The sequence below is a fragment of the Mastigoproctus giganteus genome, chromosome 4, assembly GCF_048544385.1.
Source record: "Mastigoproctus giganteus isolate SK-2022 chromosome 4, ASM4854438v1, whole genome shotgun sequence".
Lineage (NCBI taxonomy): Eukaryota > Metazoa > Arthropoda > Arachnida > Uropygi > Thelyphonidae > Mastigoproctus > Mastigoproctus giganteus.
In genome coordinates this window covers 67646470-67667387 of record NC_143578.1, presented here as the reverse complement: position 1 = coordinate 67667387, position 20918 = coordinate 67646470, and the positions used below count along the sequence as shown (strand labels likewise).

The 20918-nt window shown below is 34.4% G+C and overlaps 1 protein-coding gene across 2 annotated transcripts in view; it reads left to right on the top strand.

The window, feature by feature from the left end:
- Window positions 1-20918, top strand: part of LOC150086811 (uncharacterized) — a 281569-nt gene that overhangs the window by 96323 nt on the left and 164328 nt on the right. For both annotated transcript variants that reach the window (XM_090372770.1, XM_090372769.1), the window contains exon 6: window positions 1647-1790. In XM_090372770.1, coding sequence (XP_090228896.1) covers window positions 1647-1790 — 144 coding nt within the window. The remainder of the gene's footprint in view (window positions 1-1646; window positions 1791-20918) is intronic.

Sequence of the window (20918 nt, the reverse complement as noted above, 5' to 3'; positions counted from 1 at the left end):
ACCACATCTAGTATCAAATCAGTTGGTCAAACAAGAGTGCCCCTTAACAAACCCATGCTGTGTCTGAACTATAACTGCAGTCTTATCTAGATAATCCTGCATTGCTTCCTCTTCCCCCTTCCATATTGTCTCCCCCTTTTTTGTAATGTCGATAGAGTTCTCTTTTCTGTCTATAATAAAATGACTGTCCCCATCAAGTATAAAAAAGTTCTTTAACTTTAGGTCATTCAGTCTCACCTAGTTCTTCACTAATGACGTGACAAAAAAGGGACCAAAATTGCCATATGAAGATGGGCATTTGTGTTCATATGCTGGTAATTAGTAATCCTGTCATAATTTAGTCCAGCTTGTGTTCCTTTGTTTATTGGGGGTTCTGACACTTGATAGGTTTATGTACTTTTGTTTATACAAGTTTCAAGATGACAACAGTTATGTGGGTTTCATATTTGGTTTTTTGCCATGTAATATTTCGATTTCAGTGTTAGCCTTCATATTACTTGACCTAATATTTTAGGTTCATCGTTTGTCCATTGTAAAACTTTGGCACAAAAATGGATTATGATAGAAACATGAAATTGGTACATCCTTTTTCTGCAAGATTTAACTGCATTAAAGCAGTTTGAGTCTTGGTTTCGCAAGTTCCAAAAGTAATACCTACTGTATTACTTTTGGGACCATCCTTATACGTGACATATAAACAATTAAAAATAACAAAAATTCTGCAGAATTAACAAAAGAGCTAGGTTGATAAGATATAAAAATAACTAGTATCAAAAACCATGACGATGAATACATACAGATAGATACATACAGCAGATGATCACAGCCTATTGGTATGTGTTTCATTGTTCACAATAAGCTATTTGGTTTTCCTAGTCTGTATTACAACATTCACTTTTCACGATGTTTCTTTGCCATTTGTACACAGAGGTAAAAAAGGTAAAGTGCAGCCATTATCAACCCACTGCAGGATGGAAGCCTCCTTAACAGTTCATGCTGAGGGAAATGGACCATAATCTGCCATGCTGGTCCAGTGCGGGTTGGCAGACCAACCGTATTCAGCAGTCAGGGGCTTGAACCCCGGTCTACTCAAAGAATGTGTGCTACTGCACTCCCGCTCCTGATCACTCGGCTACGGAGGCCGGTGTACACAGAGGGTCTGCTAGTAAAAATTTTTAAAGATTAAGTAAACTAAAACACATTGATTTCTCTGCACCTTTGAAATCTGCCATTCTGTTTTTTCCATAGTAGTGCTTCTGGCAAATATGAAAACCACTGCAAAACTGCAACAAAAAACTGGATGTATTTAGCTTTGTTTTTTGTTTTCCTTTTATCTGAATTTTTAGTCATTATAAATGTTTGAAATAGCAAGCTGCTTTGTATGTGCCCCGAATATGAAAATATTTTGAAAACTTTTCTTGGACCAAAAAAATTTAATATGAATTTTTATCTGGAATTAATTTTAATGGAAATTAATAGATAAGTATCAGAGATGAGATGGTAATTATTTTACTTTTTTATGAAAATCAAAAAATCTGCAAATGTTTCTCAACCAAAATGATTCTGAACACTAGATTCATTTTATAAAAAGTTTTGTTTCACTTTATAAAAAGTTTTTATTTATTTATATATATATTTTTTTTAAGGAGTTGCTAACGTTATGGTGTGAAGTTCAAGCAGAACAGAAAAGATCACTTTCAGAGCTGGTTATAGCAGTACAAAAACTGTTTGCCTTGTATGCTTCAACAAGTGCCCACTTTTATTTATTTGTTGATATATTGTGGGAAAAGGTAATTATGCTACTTTTTCTTTTGCATTTAATTTTTCTTAAGTTATTTTATTTATTTTTAATCAGTGTAAATAGTTTAAAACAAGTTAGTCAGTGTATGCAAAGTGTTACTATTAACTAATAGCAAATAGTAATAATTCATCATTTATAACAAAAAAAAAGAAAAAAAAAAAAAAAAAGAAGCAGCAAAATAACCTCCTCTCTCCTTCCTGTAAAGATTTGCTATCATATTCAATTTCTACTTTCAATATATGCAGGGTGTTTCACAATTTCAAGGAAAAAATGTTTGAAGCTACAGCTGAAAATAAGATAAACAAGTCAGTTAATGTGTGCAGTGTGTTATACATTAAGAAACCGTAATAATTCATGATTTACAGCAAAAAAAAAGCAACAACTTATATGTGTAGACAGAGAAAATTTTGTTTCCACACATCCACCAAATTGCCAATTCAGTGCTTCAGCTACAATATATGATATATAGAGGGGGTCCTCATTATCCAAGAATAATTGGTTCTAGAAATTTCCACTTAAAACGGGAACCAAATTTTTGTAATGTGTATTTTGTAATTTTACTTAGTAAAAAAAAAAAAAAAAAAAAGGATTGAAGGAACTGAAAAATGAAACAATTATTTTAATAGACATTTTTTATTATAATATGCTGAACAATGTTTGGTTAAGTAAAGGTTATTGAAGTTAGACTAATTTTCAGTTTTATGAATAAAGAATCAATCCGGGTTTGTTTGTTTTTTTTTTTTTTTTTTTTTCAGATAAAATTGTGTCATAGCATTTAGTTATGTCTTTAACTCCATGCTTAACTTTTGCTGCACAATCATGAAGAGGGTTGTTCTCACAAAAATATTCAAGTCTTTGGTCAATTTTCTCAAGGGCTTCTCCTAACTCTTTAATTTTCAAATCTTTATCCTCTGTTGATTCCATCATGTCATCATTTTTGGCTTCCTCTTTCTGTGGGTAGTTGGTCTAATTCTGCTAGCTCCTCATTTGTAATTTAACATCTGAACCATAACTTTTGTGTTGTCTTTTTTTTTTTTTTGATGATGTTTTATTCATCGGCACTTCATTTTGAATGCATGGTTAATAAAAATAAGAAAACTAATAATTCACTTAACATAAAAATTATTGAAAATATCAGACGTATCTACTACAAGCAACAGTAAATGAGAAACTGACTAGATAGTCTAGTCAACAGGATGCTCGCAGGAAGAGCAGGACAGAAATAGTCAAATGTGTAGTAGAGGTGTCTCAAAGCAAGTCGAAACAAAGTACATAGATACTATTATATTTTTTATTTTCATATTTTTTTATGTATTATTTGTAACCCCATAACTGCAGGGACTCGGATACCAGGGTACCCCTGTGCGATATAGTATGGAAAAATAATAATTGCTGGATTTCTATTAGTCTGATTTTAATGAAATATTAGATCAGTTGACATATCTTATTAAAGGGCCCAAATGTAAAATTTCACAAAAATCCATGCACTTGGAGTCGAATCATTGCATGTGGACAGACAGACAAAGAAATAGTTATTGTTGGATTTCTGTTGGTCTGTTAGAAAACAGACCTTGTGCGTCGGGTTGCATATCATCCAAGTTTCTTGCGATGACTGACTAACTGGTTAAAATAAATTTATTAAAATAAAAATGATATATACATAAGATAAGACAGATAAAATAAGATAAAAGCGTTAAAATATAATATAATAAAAGCATTAAAATACATAGAAGCTTTCAAAGCGAAGTGCCTCTTCATCAGCTGGTCGGTGAATGGTGTACTTCAGTATATATTGATGGTTACAATAGCACAAGTCAGCTGGGCATGGTCATGTATCATGAGTCTGGTGTCGGTAGAACAGAATTACGTACATGTGATGACCACTAGTGCTCATCGCACTGCAGTACAGTACATTCTATAATAAGTGTGTTTCACCATGTTTAGTCTCTAGAGCAAAGTTTCCGGCATCCCTCTCCTTCAACCCATGCTTTTTTAACCCAAGCACGGTACTAAGTACTATAGGTTCTAATACCTCTCGTGTTTGGGGTTCACATAAAAAAAAAAAAAAAAAAAAGTAAAACATAATAGCATAGTTGCTGTCTGTTTGCTACTGTATTCTGACATCTACACTGAGGCCTATTAACAAAGAAGTGAGATGTTAACCCTGTTGCTTTATGCTTGTTTCTATGTGAGTACCGGTGCTAGTTTTGCTTCAGCTGCAGAAAGCTGTATTGATGAATTTCTGAATGCACCACTTCTTATCATAATAATAACCCGCTTTTTTTTATTGGAAAAAAAAAAAAACATCCATGATGTTAGCGAGAAGTTTTGCATGTGCATGAAAACAGTCTTCCAGTAGACATTTTATTTATGACTGGCACACAGGAACTTTGTTTATAAATTAAGTTACATGTCAAAAATTTTACATTATAACTGGGACGCCATGTCTAAGCAAAACTGTGGAAAGCTTGGTAAACAAAATTTATTAAAAATTTTGTTTACCATGCTTTTAACACTTGATTCCATGTCTAAATTTCATTACATTTGACTCCATGTGCTTTTATGTGCAATTTTAAATGGTTTATTGAGTATGAATTAGAAATTAGACAAAAAACTTAACCAGCTCTTGTTTCCATATTTACAGGTCTCCCAAGGATGCTTCTAAGTGCACAATTTCTGTGGAGACCTGTAAAAGTCTACTAACACTAAAAGTTAGTACATACTACTGACTTTTAGTGTATTAAGTGTGCCTTTTGATAGGAAATAGGGATTAAGCTTTTTGTCTAATTTATACTTCTGGGAGTGAATAAACCATTTAAAATTGTATATAAAAAGAACAGAGTAAAGTGTCAAATTTTTAATAAATTTTAAGTGTGTGTGTATATATATATATATATATACACACTTAAAATTTATAAATATATATATATATATATATATATATATATATATCTCCCACATAAAGGTCTTTCGCATAACTTTTATTCAAAGTCTTAGAAAATCAACATGTCAAGGTAATGATCAGCTTGCAGTACCTCTATTCTGTTAAGAAATTTGAGACAACAGCTGAACCTAAGACAGTATAAACTCCAAATGCTACACGTTATCATGGATAGCGATAAGTGGAAATGTATCATCCAGCATGTAATTAACTCTTTCATGAGTGATTTGCTCAAGTGTGTGTGTGTGTGTAGTTAGTTTCTGACAGGGGTAGGCTCTGGTGGGGTGTTTCTTCATGATATTTTGAAATCATTCCAGGTTATTCATATATATGAAAAAATAATAATAATAAAAAAAAAGATAGCATACCACTTTCATTTCAGTTCTTGTGATTAATTTCTGAGTATGTATAGATTGGTCATTGAGTAACTGAATGTAAAAATGTATAACATATTAATCTACATACAAGAAAACAAAATAATAAATTGTTATTGTGGGCCTCAATTTATATTCTGCAAGTCAGATATTGCTCAAAATGTCATTGTTCTGAATCTGTAACAACTATTCAAATAAAGAAATTATTAAAAAGGAGCAAATCTGAACTCATTAGACATACTATCCATATTTTGATTATTTTCTTTAGTTGTGAGACATTTTGAATTATGTCTGTTGATACAGCATTTTAGATAATCTGCACATACACTAATCATAAGGATTTAAATCTGGACTGTGTTCAGATTTAAATTTACGTATGCCAACATTTAAACAATGGCCACCATGTTTTAAAAGTTTTATCAGTGTTTCTTTTGCAAAATGTTCTAATGCAGTAAGTTGTTGGTGAATGTGTGAGATCTTAGAACAGTTGATCTTGTTGAAGGATCAACTCTTCTAACACCCACCTCTGTTTCGTTTCAAGTCTTTAATGACTTTTTCCAACATATCTCTGTCTCACAAAACTTTCTAGCGATGATCAACAAACTGAATTAACATAAATTTATTAAAATAAATAAATATTGACATAAAATATTAAAACAGATATAAACTGCAAAATAAAATAAAAGTGTTAAAATATAGAAAAAACTAATAAAATATACAGCAGCTTTCGAGACAAGACAAAGTGCCTCTTCATCGGCTTAGTCGGTAAATGGTCTATTGCAGTATATATATATGTTGGTTAAAACAGTAAAATTAACTGAGCACGATCATGCATCAAGAGTCTGGTGTTGGTAGAGCAGAATTAAGTATATGTGACTACCGGAAGCACTCATCGCACTGCAAAACACAAGATTCCATAATGGGGTGCAAGTGCACTCCCCTATTGTGATTCATGGTACTATTACTGCTAGCTATGTGCAATGCCTCAAACCATGAGTGCTGGTGGTAATCACATGAATAGTTGACGATTTCAATATCAAATGACATTCCTAGGAAAGTTTGCTGATTACACAACATCTATTGATCTAGGGCAGTGCTGTCCAACCTTTCCCAGTACAAGGGCCATGTTGAAAGTTAGATTTGATCCGTAGTAGTAGTGGTGGCATGTGATGCAAGAAAGCAAGTGTATGAGCTTATGCAGCATCAGCCAAAAAAAAAAAAAATCACACCATTCCCTCCAAATGCCTGTCCAGTTCCTCCTTAAATTTATTCAACCTATCAACTTCCACAACAACAACAGATGGAAGTTTGTTCCAGCAATTAACCACCCGCTGGCAAAAGGTAAATTTTCGCACATCTATTCTACACCTGTCCTTTCTAAATTTGAATTTATGCCTCCTTAGGTTCGTAATCTGAACAAGTGGAAGGATCCCATCAGAATTCAGCGTGCTCAACCCATTCAAGGCCTTATACATCTCAATCAGATCACCGTGCAGGTGCCTAGTCTCCAGCCACTGCAATTTGCAGAACTTAAGCCTTTCTTGGTAAGAGGATTCCTTCATTCCCCTCACCAATCTTGCTGCCCTTCTCTGTACACACTCAAGTAAATCTACATCCTTCCTAAAATGAGGCCTCCAGACCTGTACGCAGTACTCAAGGCCTGGCCTGACCATTGCCTTATACAGAGGGATAATTACCTCCTTTTCCCTGCTAGCAAAATTCCTATATATCATTGACAAAACCCCATGACCTGTCCGGGCAGCCTGTCTGCATTGGTCAGAAAACTTCATATCTGACTGCACAATTACTCCCAGGTCTTTTTCATTTTCTACCACCTTAAGTGTAGTACCACACAGTTGGTACGTTTCTCTGGGTTACTTCTACCCATATGCAGTACTTTGCATTTGTCAAGGTTAAACTTCAGTTGCCACTTCTTAGCCCATCTGCCCAAATTATCTAGATCCTGTTGCAGTAGCACACTGCCATCACTGTCATTAACAACCCTGCCAACCTTTGTATCATCTGCAAACTTCGACACTAAGCCTGATATACCTTCATCAATATAATTGATAAATATACAAAACAACAGTGGACCCAACACTGAACCCTGTGGGACTCCACTAATAACATTAGTCCACGAAGAGCAGCACCCATTGATTACCACCCTCTGTCTTCTCCCACTCAACCATCCTTTTATCCATTGTAGCAACTTACCCTTAATACCATTCTGCTCCAATTTGTACAATAGTCTTTCATGAGCAACAGTGTCAAAAACTTTCCTGAAATCCAAATATATGATATTAAAATTATTTTTTGCATCCAGTTCCTTTGTAACCACATCATAATATCCTATCAAATTTGTCAGACAAGACTTTCCCTTAACAAACCCATGCTGTGTCTGAATTATTGCTGCAGTCTTGTCTAGATGATCCTGCAATGCATCTTTAACCAGCGACTCCATTATTTTACCCGGAACAGAAGTTAAACTAACTGGTCTGTAATTACTCGTGTCACCCTTCGATCCCCTGAGTCCAAGGATGCTCTCATAATTATGGCTAAGGGTTTGCTTAGTTGCTTTGCTGCCTCCTTTAATATAACTGGATAGATCCCATCCACCCCAGGTGCTTTTCTTATGTTTAACTTCAACAATTTCTCCACCACTTTACTCTCAGTTATTACAAAATCATTAAGTATCGTGCTACAATTTGATAACTTTCTGCCATTTTCAAACCTTAATAATTCCTCATGTGTGTCAATGTAGATGCAAAATACTCATTCAGTTTGTTTGCTGTCTGAGCAGGATCATCAACAGTCGAACCATCAATGTCAAGTGGACCAATCAGATTCATTCCCTTCCTCTTAGAGTTTATAAGTAAAGAAATCCTTGCTATTTTTCTTAGCATCTTTTGCCAAGGATTTCTCATAATCTGCCTTCGCCTGCCTAACCTCCTTTGTGACCTGATTACAGACTAGCTTATATCTGCCATTGGCTTCTGAGTCGCTTGATAATTTATATGCATCCCATGCATTTTTCTTCCCTGTTAAGAGTCTCATTAGTTCATTAGATAACCATTTAGGCCCAAACCTTGAACAATATTTCTTAATGGTATGAAACTTTTAGTAGCATCCATGATTAATTCCTTGAATGCTTCCCACTTAGAATTTAATGTTGGTAATATCGTCAGTTGATCCCACTGTACAGAATTTAAAAACTTTCTGAGACCATTGTACTCACCTTTACGGAAACAAAAACCCTTTCCTTTCGTGGGCCGCACTGAGTGAGTTCAGAAAAATTAGTGTGTTTACATTTTCCATATCTTGTTCCATGTAAAAGGGAAGTTTCTTTTTTCGTGTTACCGTTTTTTATTTTCATCCATATATATAAAAAATGCAAATTCCCGATGCTTTTATGTGCAACAAATCTATGTCAGTGATTTATTTTTTAGATTTTACAGTAGACTCTCGATTTTCCAGGATAGATGGTAAAAAAAATATTCCCAGATAATCAATTTCCCGGTTAATCCAAAAATACAGTAAGGTCCCGACATACGTAATAGATATGTTCCAGGACTTTTTATGTAAGTCGAAATTTGTGTAACTCGGGAATGACTAATAAAATATTGCTACTATATCACTGATATGCCAAAATTCAAACCACATAATATCCTCAGAAGAATGAAGAAAAATAGTTATATATTTTTAATCGGTTCAATTAAAAACTTTATCTTGGGACAGCAGTAAAGTAGCTGGAGTGGCACGTAAGAAAAGAAAACATAAAAGGGAAAAAAAAAAATGCATGCTATTGTACTGTGAAAACTGGTATGTATTTCATAGCCTCGGTTATTATTGTTGACCTTCGTTGATGCCGACCACGTCTCGTATTCTGTCTTTCTCCTTTGTGTTCACCTTTGGCACTGACAAATCTGAATTTCGTGTGATATTTGTTAAATATTTGGTCATTTTCGTACATTCTTATTATTTTAATTTTCTGATCCAACTCGATCTCTTTCCTTTTCTTGATAGACTTACTAGTACCATTGTCACTTGTTCTCTTAGTTGGCACCATGAAAATGGTCAGAATGAAATTTTCTGAAAAGAACTTCAGTGTTAAGGCGAAAACTCACTATCACTCCACGCAAGCTCACATTTTACGAAAGCACATTTCTGGAGGTTACTGCCATAAAACAAAAACAATTTGCACTTTCTTGGTTACTGGGCTTTTTTTTTTTTTTTTGTTAGTGCAATTAATTATAAACGTGTAGTAAACTCGATCTTATTGCATTTGTGATAATACCGATACCTGGAATTCTGTGAGTTGTTACATTATGGTGAAATGTGTGTCCCCTTCACTTGAAATCTTAAGTCATATAAAAAAAATTATAAATAACGTAATGTAAGTCGGGGACTTGCTGTGTTGAAAAATGTTCAGCAACCTAGATAAAGAACTTACCAAGCACTACTTGCGTGTCCAATGTGATGCTTTCCTTTATCCCTTTATTCTTTACAATGTCGCATATGGTTTGGTCACCAACGTTATAATGGTTCTTTAGAGATTTAACAGATGCACCATTTTCGAACTTTTGAATAATTTCAAGTTTTTGTTTAAATGAAAGCACAATGCTTGCATTTGCCAATCATTTTGGCGATTTCTAAACAAACAAAAAAAAAGTTACTATAAAAAAAAATTCCAACATCTCTGTCCCTGACACGCATAACAAAATAAAATTTGCCTTTTGCGGTGTGATGGAACACAACAATCAATGTACTAAAACAAACTCAACATGTGGTGAGGTGTTTTTTTTTTTTTTAGTGGCGGGTGTGAAGACAGCGGGGTTTGCAAGATATAGGCACACCAATATCCTAATGATGACATAACGCCGCTTCTTGTTGCTTTTTTACGACTTGCAAAACATCTGTTTATACCTACTTGAATTTTATAATTTCTGCTGGTTTTTTTTTTTTTTTTTTAATTTGGAATTTTGAGGTGTCCCAGTTAATCCGATCCCATTAAATCGAGAGTCTGCTGTATTAAAATTATAAAAATGACTTTTTTTTTGTTTTCAAAAAAAAAAAAACTTTATTTTTATTATTTTTTTTTAAACCTTACTTTTTGCTTTTAAATACTCACTTTTGGAAATTTATAATCTGAAAAGGATCACTGCTTTTCAGTATTAAGGTGAATAAAATATAACGATACACCTAAAATTGAAAATATTGGAAAATTTTATTAAGTACAATAATAAATAACATTTACTGAACAAAACTTAACATTTAATGAATTGAATGACGCTAAATGTTTTTAGATAACTGTTCAAAATTTGTGATACCAATTCTCAATATGGAATGAAGGTGATCATCTGTTATTCTGTTTCTTTTTAAATATTTATTTGATTTCATGCGTGAAACAATCTGCTCGCAAACATACATTGATCCGAACAAAGTAGCCATTTTCATGGCATTTTCTTTTATATATGAGCAGAAAATGTTCAGATGGGAGAGCCTTGTACAAACTGTTTTGGTGTGAAGATCAATAAGTTCAAGTTACAAACTGGGATTAGTTTTCAACCACAGTAGTAAATGGATTCTCAAACAAGCTTATGTCTTTTTCAGATCTTATATTAGCAAATTGACTTTCAAACTAAAAAAAGTTTGAAAGTCATTGACTTTTTTAATTAAAGTAATTGTAATTATGAGAGGCAACAATTCTTTGGAAATATGTCTTTTCTTTTAGCTCGATACAACCTTCAGAGTGAACTAAATTATCTCACTCAATTTGTGATTTAAATAATAAGAACTTATTCTGAAATGATTTGATTTCACCAATTATCAGAGACCAATTTTTATTTCCCTTGTAGTTTTAAATCAAGAGCATTTTAATGATTAAACATGTCTGTAAGGATTGCAAGATCAAACAGCCACACCGTATTTGATAGTTTTATTGGTTTCCCTTTTTCTGTCATAAAAATATCAATTTCATGATGCAGTTGAAAGAAACGATATAACACTGCCATGACAAAGCCATCTCACTGCGCTGTGTAAAATTACAACTTTGTATTCAGCTTCAGTTTCTAACTGTTGAAACATACAGTGATTAAGGCCATGTGATCTTATAAAACTTACAGTTTAAATAACCACATTCGTAATGTGTTGGAGATTCATTCTCACACAGAGCTTCTTGATGCACAATGCTGTGAATTCCATTTGGAGGTTCAGCTCTGATATCCATCATTTTCTTGGTTATTCTACCCATAAGCCCAGTGTTTTCACCAATCATATTTTTTTTGCACCACCAGTTGTGACTCCTACCAAGTTTTTAATATTTAATCTAACTTTTCAGGCGCCTCCGTAGCCAGGTGGGAAGGAGCAGCAGTGCGTAGCACACGCTTCTTGATTAGACCGGGGTTCGAGCCCGTCACCACCAAATACGGAGGATGCGGAAAGGTTAAGGAATGACCACCGCATATCCTGGAGCAATATGGCCTTAGTTGCTAATGCTCCTAAAAACCAAACAACAAACAAACTAACTTTTCAATAGATTGGCAAAAATTTTCAAAACGATTTTCACCTGTAGTTGTTCCTTGCATACTCTGTAGATCACCTAAACCTTCAACTAGTACAAAATTATCATTAATTCCACGTATGATAAGGAGTTGGTCTGTGTCATTTACATCAGTACTGTCATCCAGTTCCACACTAAAATATTTCATTTGTTTTATGTTTTCCAAAGGTTATTTGAACAAATTCTTTCCAATATCTTCTACCCTTCACATGATTGTTTGTCAAGACAAACTAATGTCTGTATCATTGTTCGTTTCTCCGGACAAATTTCTTCTACAGCTTTTTAACAAACAACGTTCAAATTCACACCATCACCAAACGGTTAGCTTTCAAAGGTGATCAAATGAGCAACTTGATAACTGACACTTAAAGCAGATAAATTTCTTGACTGATACCTTTTCAGTGTTTTGTTGTTTTCTTAATTCGGTTTGTAACGTCGGACACTCTTCTTTTTGCAACACTCCTTTGTATATTGATCATAAGATTTATGCATGATATCATCATGTTGTTTTAAATATTCTTTAAAAAGTGACAGTCACTTTTTAAAGAATATAATTTAAAACGACATGATGATATCAAGCATAAATGTTTTTTCGTCGTACTCAATGAAGAAATGGTCTTCAGTCCACCTTTTGATTAAAAACACGACACTCTAAATCAATTTTCCTCTTTTGGAACATTTTTAAGAATGATTTTTTGTAAATTCAGTACAAATGAATAACAAATTCAATACAATGAACAAGTTATATCAAAATAGGAGAATTTTACAATATGAAAAGATCGATATGTATATAACTGTATTTAGTGTACACATGACTACAGTGGACTACAAGTACACATTTGATACAGTTGAGCTTGACACATGCATGCCTATACACACAGTGGCGTGATTCTCTAAAAAGCTGTTTTAGTTCACATTCCACGTGGGCTGTAAAAATTATTTGCGGGCGTTGTGGTTTTACTATAACAGCATGAACAGATTGATTTCTAATATGGCATCCTATGCTGTCATATTAGAAATATGATTGTAATTTCATAATAGGCGTATTGAGCTTAGTGACTTTCCCTTTGGAGGTCACTAAGCTCAACACATCACCCCATCTTATATTTTGTTGATCTGGTTACTTATAGTGTGAATGTAGCTATCTTCATGCCTATTTCTGACACCTCCATGTCTGGCATGGTTCAGTTTACCCAAATTCCAGGGGTGTCCAGATGTTTTGGCAATATATTATATAATTACCTTTTGTGAGTGTACAGTTTCAGTGGGATTTAAATGGAGTAAAAATCAACAGAAATATATTAGAAGATTCAAACAATAGAAGTAGAAGGGATAAATGAAGAACAGGAAGGGTTTGGTGAGCATTGAGTTGAAGTTGATGTTGACTAATCAATGCAAGTGTTTGGAAGAAAGTGGCAGAATTACCGTTGATAATTCAGAAGTGTTTGTTGAATCATCTGTAGAAAAGGTGGCATAAACGAAACATCTCTGTGATAAAATAGAGAACAAGTCTGTGAGGGATCATTAATTAATCTGACTGCCATATTTTTTTGTTGGTGGCTGTGAATTCAGCCATTTTTTTTTTTTTTTTTTTTTGTCCCCAAGCAATAAGATAAGATTTTCTTTTCCTTACCTAGGAATTACTGGGAGAGGAGACTGGGATTTAAGGAATTGGTGGTGAATATTTGAGAAACTGGGCCATGGAATTTGTATAGAGGTCAGGTACATTAGCCACAGTATTCCTTCCTTCCCATTACTTCTTACCATGCCTCAACTCTTTCCAAAATAATGCAGAAATCCATAAGCTGCCAACATATACCATCTTTACACTTGCCATCTGATTAACAAAATGACAACATAGATTCTGCCAGCATTGATCAGAAGGTGGCATAAACTGAACATCTCTATGATAGAATAGGGAACAAGCCTGTGAGGACTTAAAACAATATCATCATCGACATGATATCATCATGTAATCAGGTCACAAAGGAGGTTAGGCAGGCAAAGGCAGATTACAAGAAATCTTTGGCAAAAGATGCTAAGAAAAACAGCAAGGATTTCTTTACTTATATAAACTCTAAAAGAGAAGGGGATGAATCTGATTGGTCCACTTGATATCGATGGTTCGACTGTTGATGATCCTGCTCAGATAGCAAACAAACTGAATGAGTATTTTGCATCTATATTCACACATGAGGAGTTATTAAGATTTGAAAATGCCAGAAGGTTATCAAATTGTACCATGGTGCTTAATGATTTTGTAATAACTGAGAGCAAAGTGGAGGAGAAATCGTTGAAGTTAAACATAAGAACCTGGGGTGGATGGGATCTATCCAGTTATATTAGAGGCGGCGGCAAAGCAACTAAGCAAACCCTTAGCCATAATTATGAGAGCATCCTTGGACTCAGGGGAGGTCCACACGGACTGGAGATGTGCAAATGTATCCCCAATTCACAAAGGGGGGGTCGAAGGGTGACATGAGTAATTACAGACCAGTTAGTTTAACTTCTGTTCCAGGTAAAATAATGGAGTCACTGGTTAAAGATGCATTGCAGCATCATCTACACAAGGCTGCAGCAATAATTCAGACATAGCATGGGTTTGTTAAGGGAAAGTCTTGTCTGAAAAATTTGATAGGATATTATGATGTGGTTACAAAGGAACTGGATGCAAAAAATAATTTTGATATCATATATTTGGATTTCAGGAAAGCTTTTGACACTGTTGCGCATGAAAGACTATTGTACAAATTGGAGCAGAATGGTATTAAGGGTAAGTTGCTACAATGGATAAAAGGATGGTTGAGTGGGAGAAGACAGAGGGTGGTAATTAATGGGTGCTGCTCTTCGTGGACTAATGTTATTAGTGGAGTCCCACAGGGTTCGGTGTTGGGTCCTCTGTTATTATGTATATTTATCAATGATATTGATGAAGGTATATCAGGCTTAGTGTCGAAGTTTGCAGATGATACAAAGGTTGGCAGGGTTGTTAATGACAGTAATGTCAGTGTGCTACTGCAACAGGATCTAGATAATTTGGGCAGATGGGCTAAGAAGTGGCAACTGAAGTTTAATCTTGACAAATGCAAAGTACTGCATATGGGTAGAAGTAACCCCAGAGAAACGTACCAACTGTGTGGTACTACACTTAAGGTGGTAGAAAATGAAAAAGACCTGGGAGTAATTGTGCAGTCAGATATGAAGTTTTCTGACCAATGCAGACAGGCTGCCCGGACAGGTCATGGGGTTTTGTCAATGATATATAGGAATTTTGCTAGCAGGGAAAAGGAGGTGATTATCCCTCTGTATAACGCAGTGGTCAGGCCACGCCTTGAGTACTGCGTACAGGTCTGGAGGCATCATTTTAGGAAGGATGTAGATTTACTTGAGCATGTACAGAGAAGGGCAACAAGATTGGTGAGGGGAATGAAGGGATCCTCTTACCAAGAGAGGCTTAAGTTCTGCAAATTGCAGTGGCTGGAGACTAGGCACCTGCACGGTGATCTGATTGAGGTGTATAAGGCCTTGAATGGGTTGGGCACGCTGAATTCTGATGGGATCTTTCCACTTGTTTAGATTACGAATCTAAGGGGCATAAATTCAAATTAAGAAAACACAGATGTAGAATAGATGTGCGGAAATTTGCCTTTAGCCAGCGGGTGGTTAATTGCTGGAACAAACTTCCGTCTGTCGTTGTGGAAGTTGATAGTTTAAATAAATTTAAGGAGGAATTGGACAGCCATTTGGAGGGAATGGTGTTTTTTTTTTTTTGGCTGATGCTGCATAAGCTCATACACTTGCTTTCTTGCATCACGTACTACTACTACTACTATCATGTCATTAAAAAAAAAAAAAAAAATGGCTGAATTCATAGCCACCAACAAAAAAAAATGGCAGTCAGATTAATTAATGATCCCTCACAGATGTATTCCCTATTCTATCACAGAGATGTTCAGTTTATGCCACCTTTTGATCAATGCTGGCAGAATCCATGTTGTCATTTTGTTAATCAGATGGCAAGTGTAAAGATGGTATATATGTTGGCAGCTTATGGATTTCTCCATTATTTTGGAAAGAGTTGAGGCATGGTAAGAAGTAATGGAAAGGAAGGAATTTATCAAACCACTTCATATCAAAAGATGGTTGAATATGATCTCTCTCTCTCTCTCTGTCTGTCTGTCTGTCATACACACACTAATATTTATAAACTAGTAAATTTAAGAGCAAAGTTTTATCAGTGGGATCAATCACATGACTGTAAAATATATTCCAGGTAATGAACCACAAAAAGAATCGAAAACCATTTAGAAAAAAAAAAACTCTCTCCTTTCAGCAAAATTATGGCAATTCTTCATTCCATTAAAATGGTGCATTCTAATTGAATGCACCATTTTAATTGAATTAAAGCATTCTGTGCTCTTTGTTGCACTTCAGTAATGACTAATGAACTTAACATGCCTGAACTTGACAGCATAGTATAATCTGAATCGCTACTGTTTCCCCCACAGTGATATAGAATTTTATTTACATTTTAATACAGATTATTTTAAATATGTTTGCAATAAAATTCAAAGTCTGAATAGGATCTTATGAATTCTGAATAGCTTGTATAATTTGAAAAGACTGCCAAAATTAACTACAGGCAAACATCATTATAACAGAATTGGAGCTATAATGAAAAGGTGCCATATGTAGTATTGTTATACAGTATAGGGCACTTTTAAATTTTGCATTTCTATTCACTTCTGCAATAACTGAATGTGAAATTTGCCAAGCATTTCTATAACTGTAACTCATGTTACATGTGATCCATTTCGTTTACACTGTGTGGGGCAATTTGCAATAACATTGATTGTGAATAATCCAAAATGTGCGATTTTCCAGTGCGGGTGCTGTGCATCTTAAAGTCATTGCATGTATGCATACAGTTAAGAAGAGAATAATAATAGTTTCCTCAGAGAAAAAAAATACTTTTGCATTGGAAGGATTTAAAAAAAATTAGCCATATTTAAGAAATTCACAATGAGATATGTAAAGTTTTTTTTATCAGTTTCTTTTTTTTGTTGTTGTCCCCCCCCCATTTTCACATAATAACAAGGGTTGTTGTTTTGCTTCTTTCCAAGGTGCCTCCGTAGCCAAATGGGAAGGAGCAGCAGTGCATAGCACACGCTTCTTGATTAAACCGGGATTCGAGCCAGTCATCACCAAATACAGAGGATGCGGAAAGGTCAGGGAATGACCACCGCATATCCCAGAGCAATATGGCCTTAGTTGCTAATGCTCCTAAAAACCAAATAACAAACAAACAAGCTTCTTTCCACCATAATAGTCAAGGTGCTTGATGACATAAAGCTGGTAACTAGTTCATAGGTAATTGGCAAGAACTGTTTGCACTTAGTTATGAAGTTTACTGAAAGCAGTAATGCAAAAAAGAGAGGAATGTCACCCTTTTATGCCTGGATTACAAGTGCATCTGCCAACTCTAGATTTTCCGTGGAGAATCCATCTTTTTCTGACGCAGTTTGACCCAATCTCCATCTCACCATCATATAAGAGTTGGTACCATAGATTTTTTCCATCTTTTTCTTTTCACAAAAAATAGTAAAACTGTGTTAAAATCTGAATTTAATTCCAATAAACACCCGAGAATATTTTTCCATACTTGTTTAATCAGCAAAAAAATAAAAAGAATAACCCTGTTCTGTAGGTTTTCATTTTCCATGCAACACATGATATGTTCCTGGTATGATGCCTTCCCTGAATTTAGAAAGCAGTAGAGATTAATAAAAGAATTGAAGTTTATTAAAAATTAATATAATTAAAAATTTATTTTCAAAGAAAATAAATTATGCATTTTCAATCCTTAACTCATGCTGCCAATAAAGTTTAGAAATATGAGCAAAAACCACATCCTCCTCTCTCAATGAAATATCAGAGTTGCAAAAGGTCAGTGAGAGATAGTGTGTTGGATGTCAGAACAGATTGACTTTTACATGATATGCTTTATATATATATGGTAAACAAAGTAAAGAAAAGAAACTGTGTTTATGGAAGTTTACACGTGTCATTGAGGTGATTTATATGCTGATACCAATGAAGTCTTACAACTTCAGATATTTAATACACCCATATAATAGATTTGAATAGATTTGGTAAATTGTGGGTTTAATTCAGTGACTTTCTGTCTTGCATTCCTAAGTCCAAAGCATGATTTCTTATTCCAGTCAAGTCCACTAGCTTCAAACTGAATGGAAGTATCTGACTGGGTTATCAGAAGCACTAAGTTAGATATCATTTAACTTTAACTTAAATATAATTATATTTGGAGAACCAGTTCATCATCCAGTAACATTGTTGAAGAACATGTTTTTTGAACCAAATGGATATGAATTGATTTTGCTAAAAAAAGAAGAAAAAACGCTAAGTTGTTGGTATTTCTCAATACGATTTGAAGGTAAAGAATTAGATGTTTTCAGATACATTTTGTGAATTTCAATTTGAGAACATTGCAAAAGAAGAAAGAATTGATGTACAGTGTGGTCTTTGGTTGGAGAGCTGACAAGTGCATATGGAAGAATGAAATATAACAAGTTATCTAAAGTCATTTGTGGCATTTTATTATTACCTCATAGCAGTGTGAACTGTTAGAGAATATTCAACTTTCTAATGTAGTTTTGGAAATGCCCTTGACTTCCAAGTCTGAACAGCAGTGCTGTTGTTATAAACAGAACTTTGACTCATGACTTCTGAAGAGGTGTGAATTGTACTAGAGTATTTTTCTTAAAACAGTTATCAGTTGATGACAGATGATTCACACAGAAATCCACAGACAAAAAAAGATTAGGCAATTAATGTTTAAAAGCATCTTGTACTGGTAAACAACCCAATTGCTGTATTTTAATACAAAGTGTATATTTTGTCAGAAATTTCATTTGTGAGGCAATATTGACTTCACAAAACCTACTGCCTTTTCAAAAAATTTTCTATTTCTCTCTATTTTTTTTTTTTTTTGAAGGGTGGTGGGTGATTTTTATGGCCAAAACAGGCAAAAAATTTGGCAGAAAATTTCCTGTTTTACTTCTGTCTACAAATATATAAACTCTAGCTTTCCGAAGGTCAAAAGTTGGCAGCTGTGCAAGTATTAAACAGTAAATAATATCCCAAAATATAGATTCTCTCTGTCTTGTTATCACATCAAGAAAATTATTCAATTTCTTCAAAGAACAATTGCTGCCTTTTTTCATATTGACTAAATTATTTTAGTCAATATGACAGAAATAATTTAGTGTTAACCATCTTTTCATGAATGTTGTCTGCCCACAATGAAACTAAAAGATTATTAAAATTTTAAATGAGAATAATTAAAATTCTGCAGTGTTAATAAGAAATAAAAAATTAAAATAAAAAAAAATTCTTTTAATTGGTTAATATCAACATGCTCTTAACTTGTACAGATACTTTGAGCCCATTTATATCAAAATGATGTATTTTGGTCACTTGAACTTTGAATTAATCAGGTTTTACTGTATAAACAAACTGTAGTTTGACATTTCAATCAGTATGCTCCACTCATGCCTCCCATGGTCTTCCAGCAGAAAGATGTTAGAATTCTGAACAGTTGATGCAAGAAAGCTCCAAGTCCTAGATGAAATTTCTCCACTTGTTCTCAAAAACTGTGCATCTGAACTTTACTGCTGTTCTGTGTTGCCTTTTTTATACTCTTATTCCACTGGTGTTTCTCGTGATTGAGAATTTGCTCTTATCCAGCCAGTTCCAAAAAAAGAGCAAATCACTCCCAATTGTTATCTCATTGCATTCACCTGTACTCTTATCAAAGTTATGTAGAAATTCATGACTCAACTCTTAAACTGTTTTGAAACTTTCCATCTGATGAGTGATTGCCAATGTAGATTCTGTCAGTGCCAATCTATTGGTGAATTATTGTTTAAATATAGGTGAAATATTGTTTGGTCTAGGTGGCTTCTAAACAAGCTCTTATCTTATGGACTGCCTACTGTTTTTTTGCATTGGGATATCCAGCTTCCTCTCTGATTGCTCTCTGTGTGCAATGACAAATGGCTCTCTGTCTCCTAACTTTATCACTAATGGTGTTCCCCAAGGTTTAGTTCTTTCTCTCACTCTTTTCTTCTATGTTGATGACATTCGTCCACTAACTGGAAATTCTATCCATAGTTTTGCTGATGAAAGCACACTATCAGAAAAATATCACAAAGGCATTCAAAATTGATTTTTATAGCAGAACATATGATAGTGATGAAAGTGTAATGTAGTTTCCAGTTTGACATATCTTGCCTTGCACAAACAGCTTCAGCTTTTTTGAATATCCACCAGCATTTCCATAAATGCCAAGCTCCGGGTAATTCTCGAATGAGGTTGAAGGTAATTACTTAACATTAATCCTTCTAAAATTCAGTCCTGCCCTATTTCTCCCAAAGAAGAGTCCACTGCTTTTGATGACTTGGGTTTCTGGATAAGATCACATATCACATAGGTTTAGGAACGAGATTAACCACTTGTAGGAGAAGATTTTACAGCTCTGGCAAATGGATAACTCTTGGCTATATTTTTGCTGTTTTATTGACTTAATTTTCATATTAATTTATTTTCTAGAAGTAGCTTTATAGTCCTAGTCACGCTCTATTTTATTTTGAGTTCAGATAGCGGTTTTGCAAGTTAATACTTAGTGTCCATAGAGCCTTGTACTGTTCGTAACTTGCTACCATTGTTATAGTATATTGGATTGATATGGAATAGCGTAACGTATATTCTGAACTAGATAGCGTACGGTATAACGTAAAACTAGATAGCATAATACTTAGCACTGTAATAGGATTCTGTTAGCTTAGTATAGTATTATCAATTAATCAATCAAATTTATTAATCTTATTAAATTTCATTGTTAATTAAATTGTACTTAAATGGAATCATGACCCCAGGCTAGAGCAGCAAAGCAACAAGCACAAAGCAGCAGGAGTACCATGGCTCAGGGAGAACTGAAGAGGGCGATTCTCTAATGCAATATAGTCTTAAAAAATGTATGAAATGTGAAATTTTTGCAGACCTTTCTGGAACAGGACATGATCTAGCCAAGGAGGATGTCTTTGTCTGTGTGCTAGGTGCAGTGAGTGTGAAGAAATTAGGCACCAACTCAGCATTCTGATGGGCATCTATGAGAGCTTGAAGAGTTGGATGGATGCCTTCGAAGGAATTAATGAGGAGCCC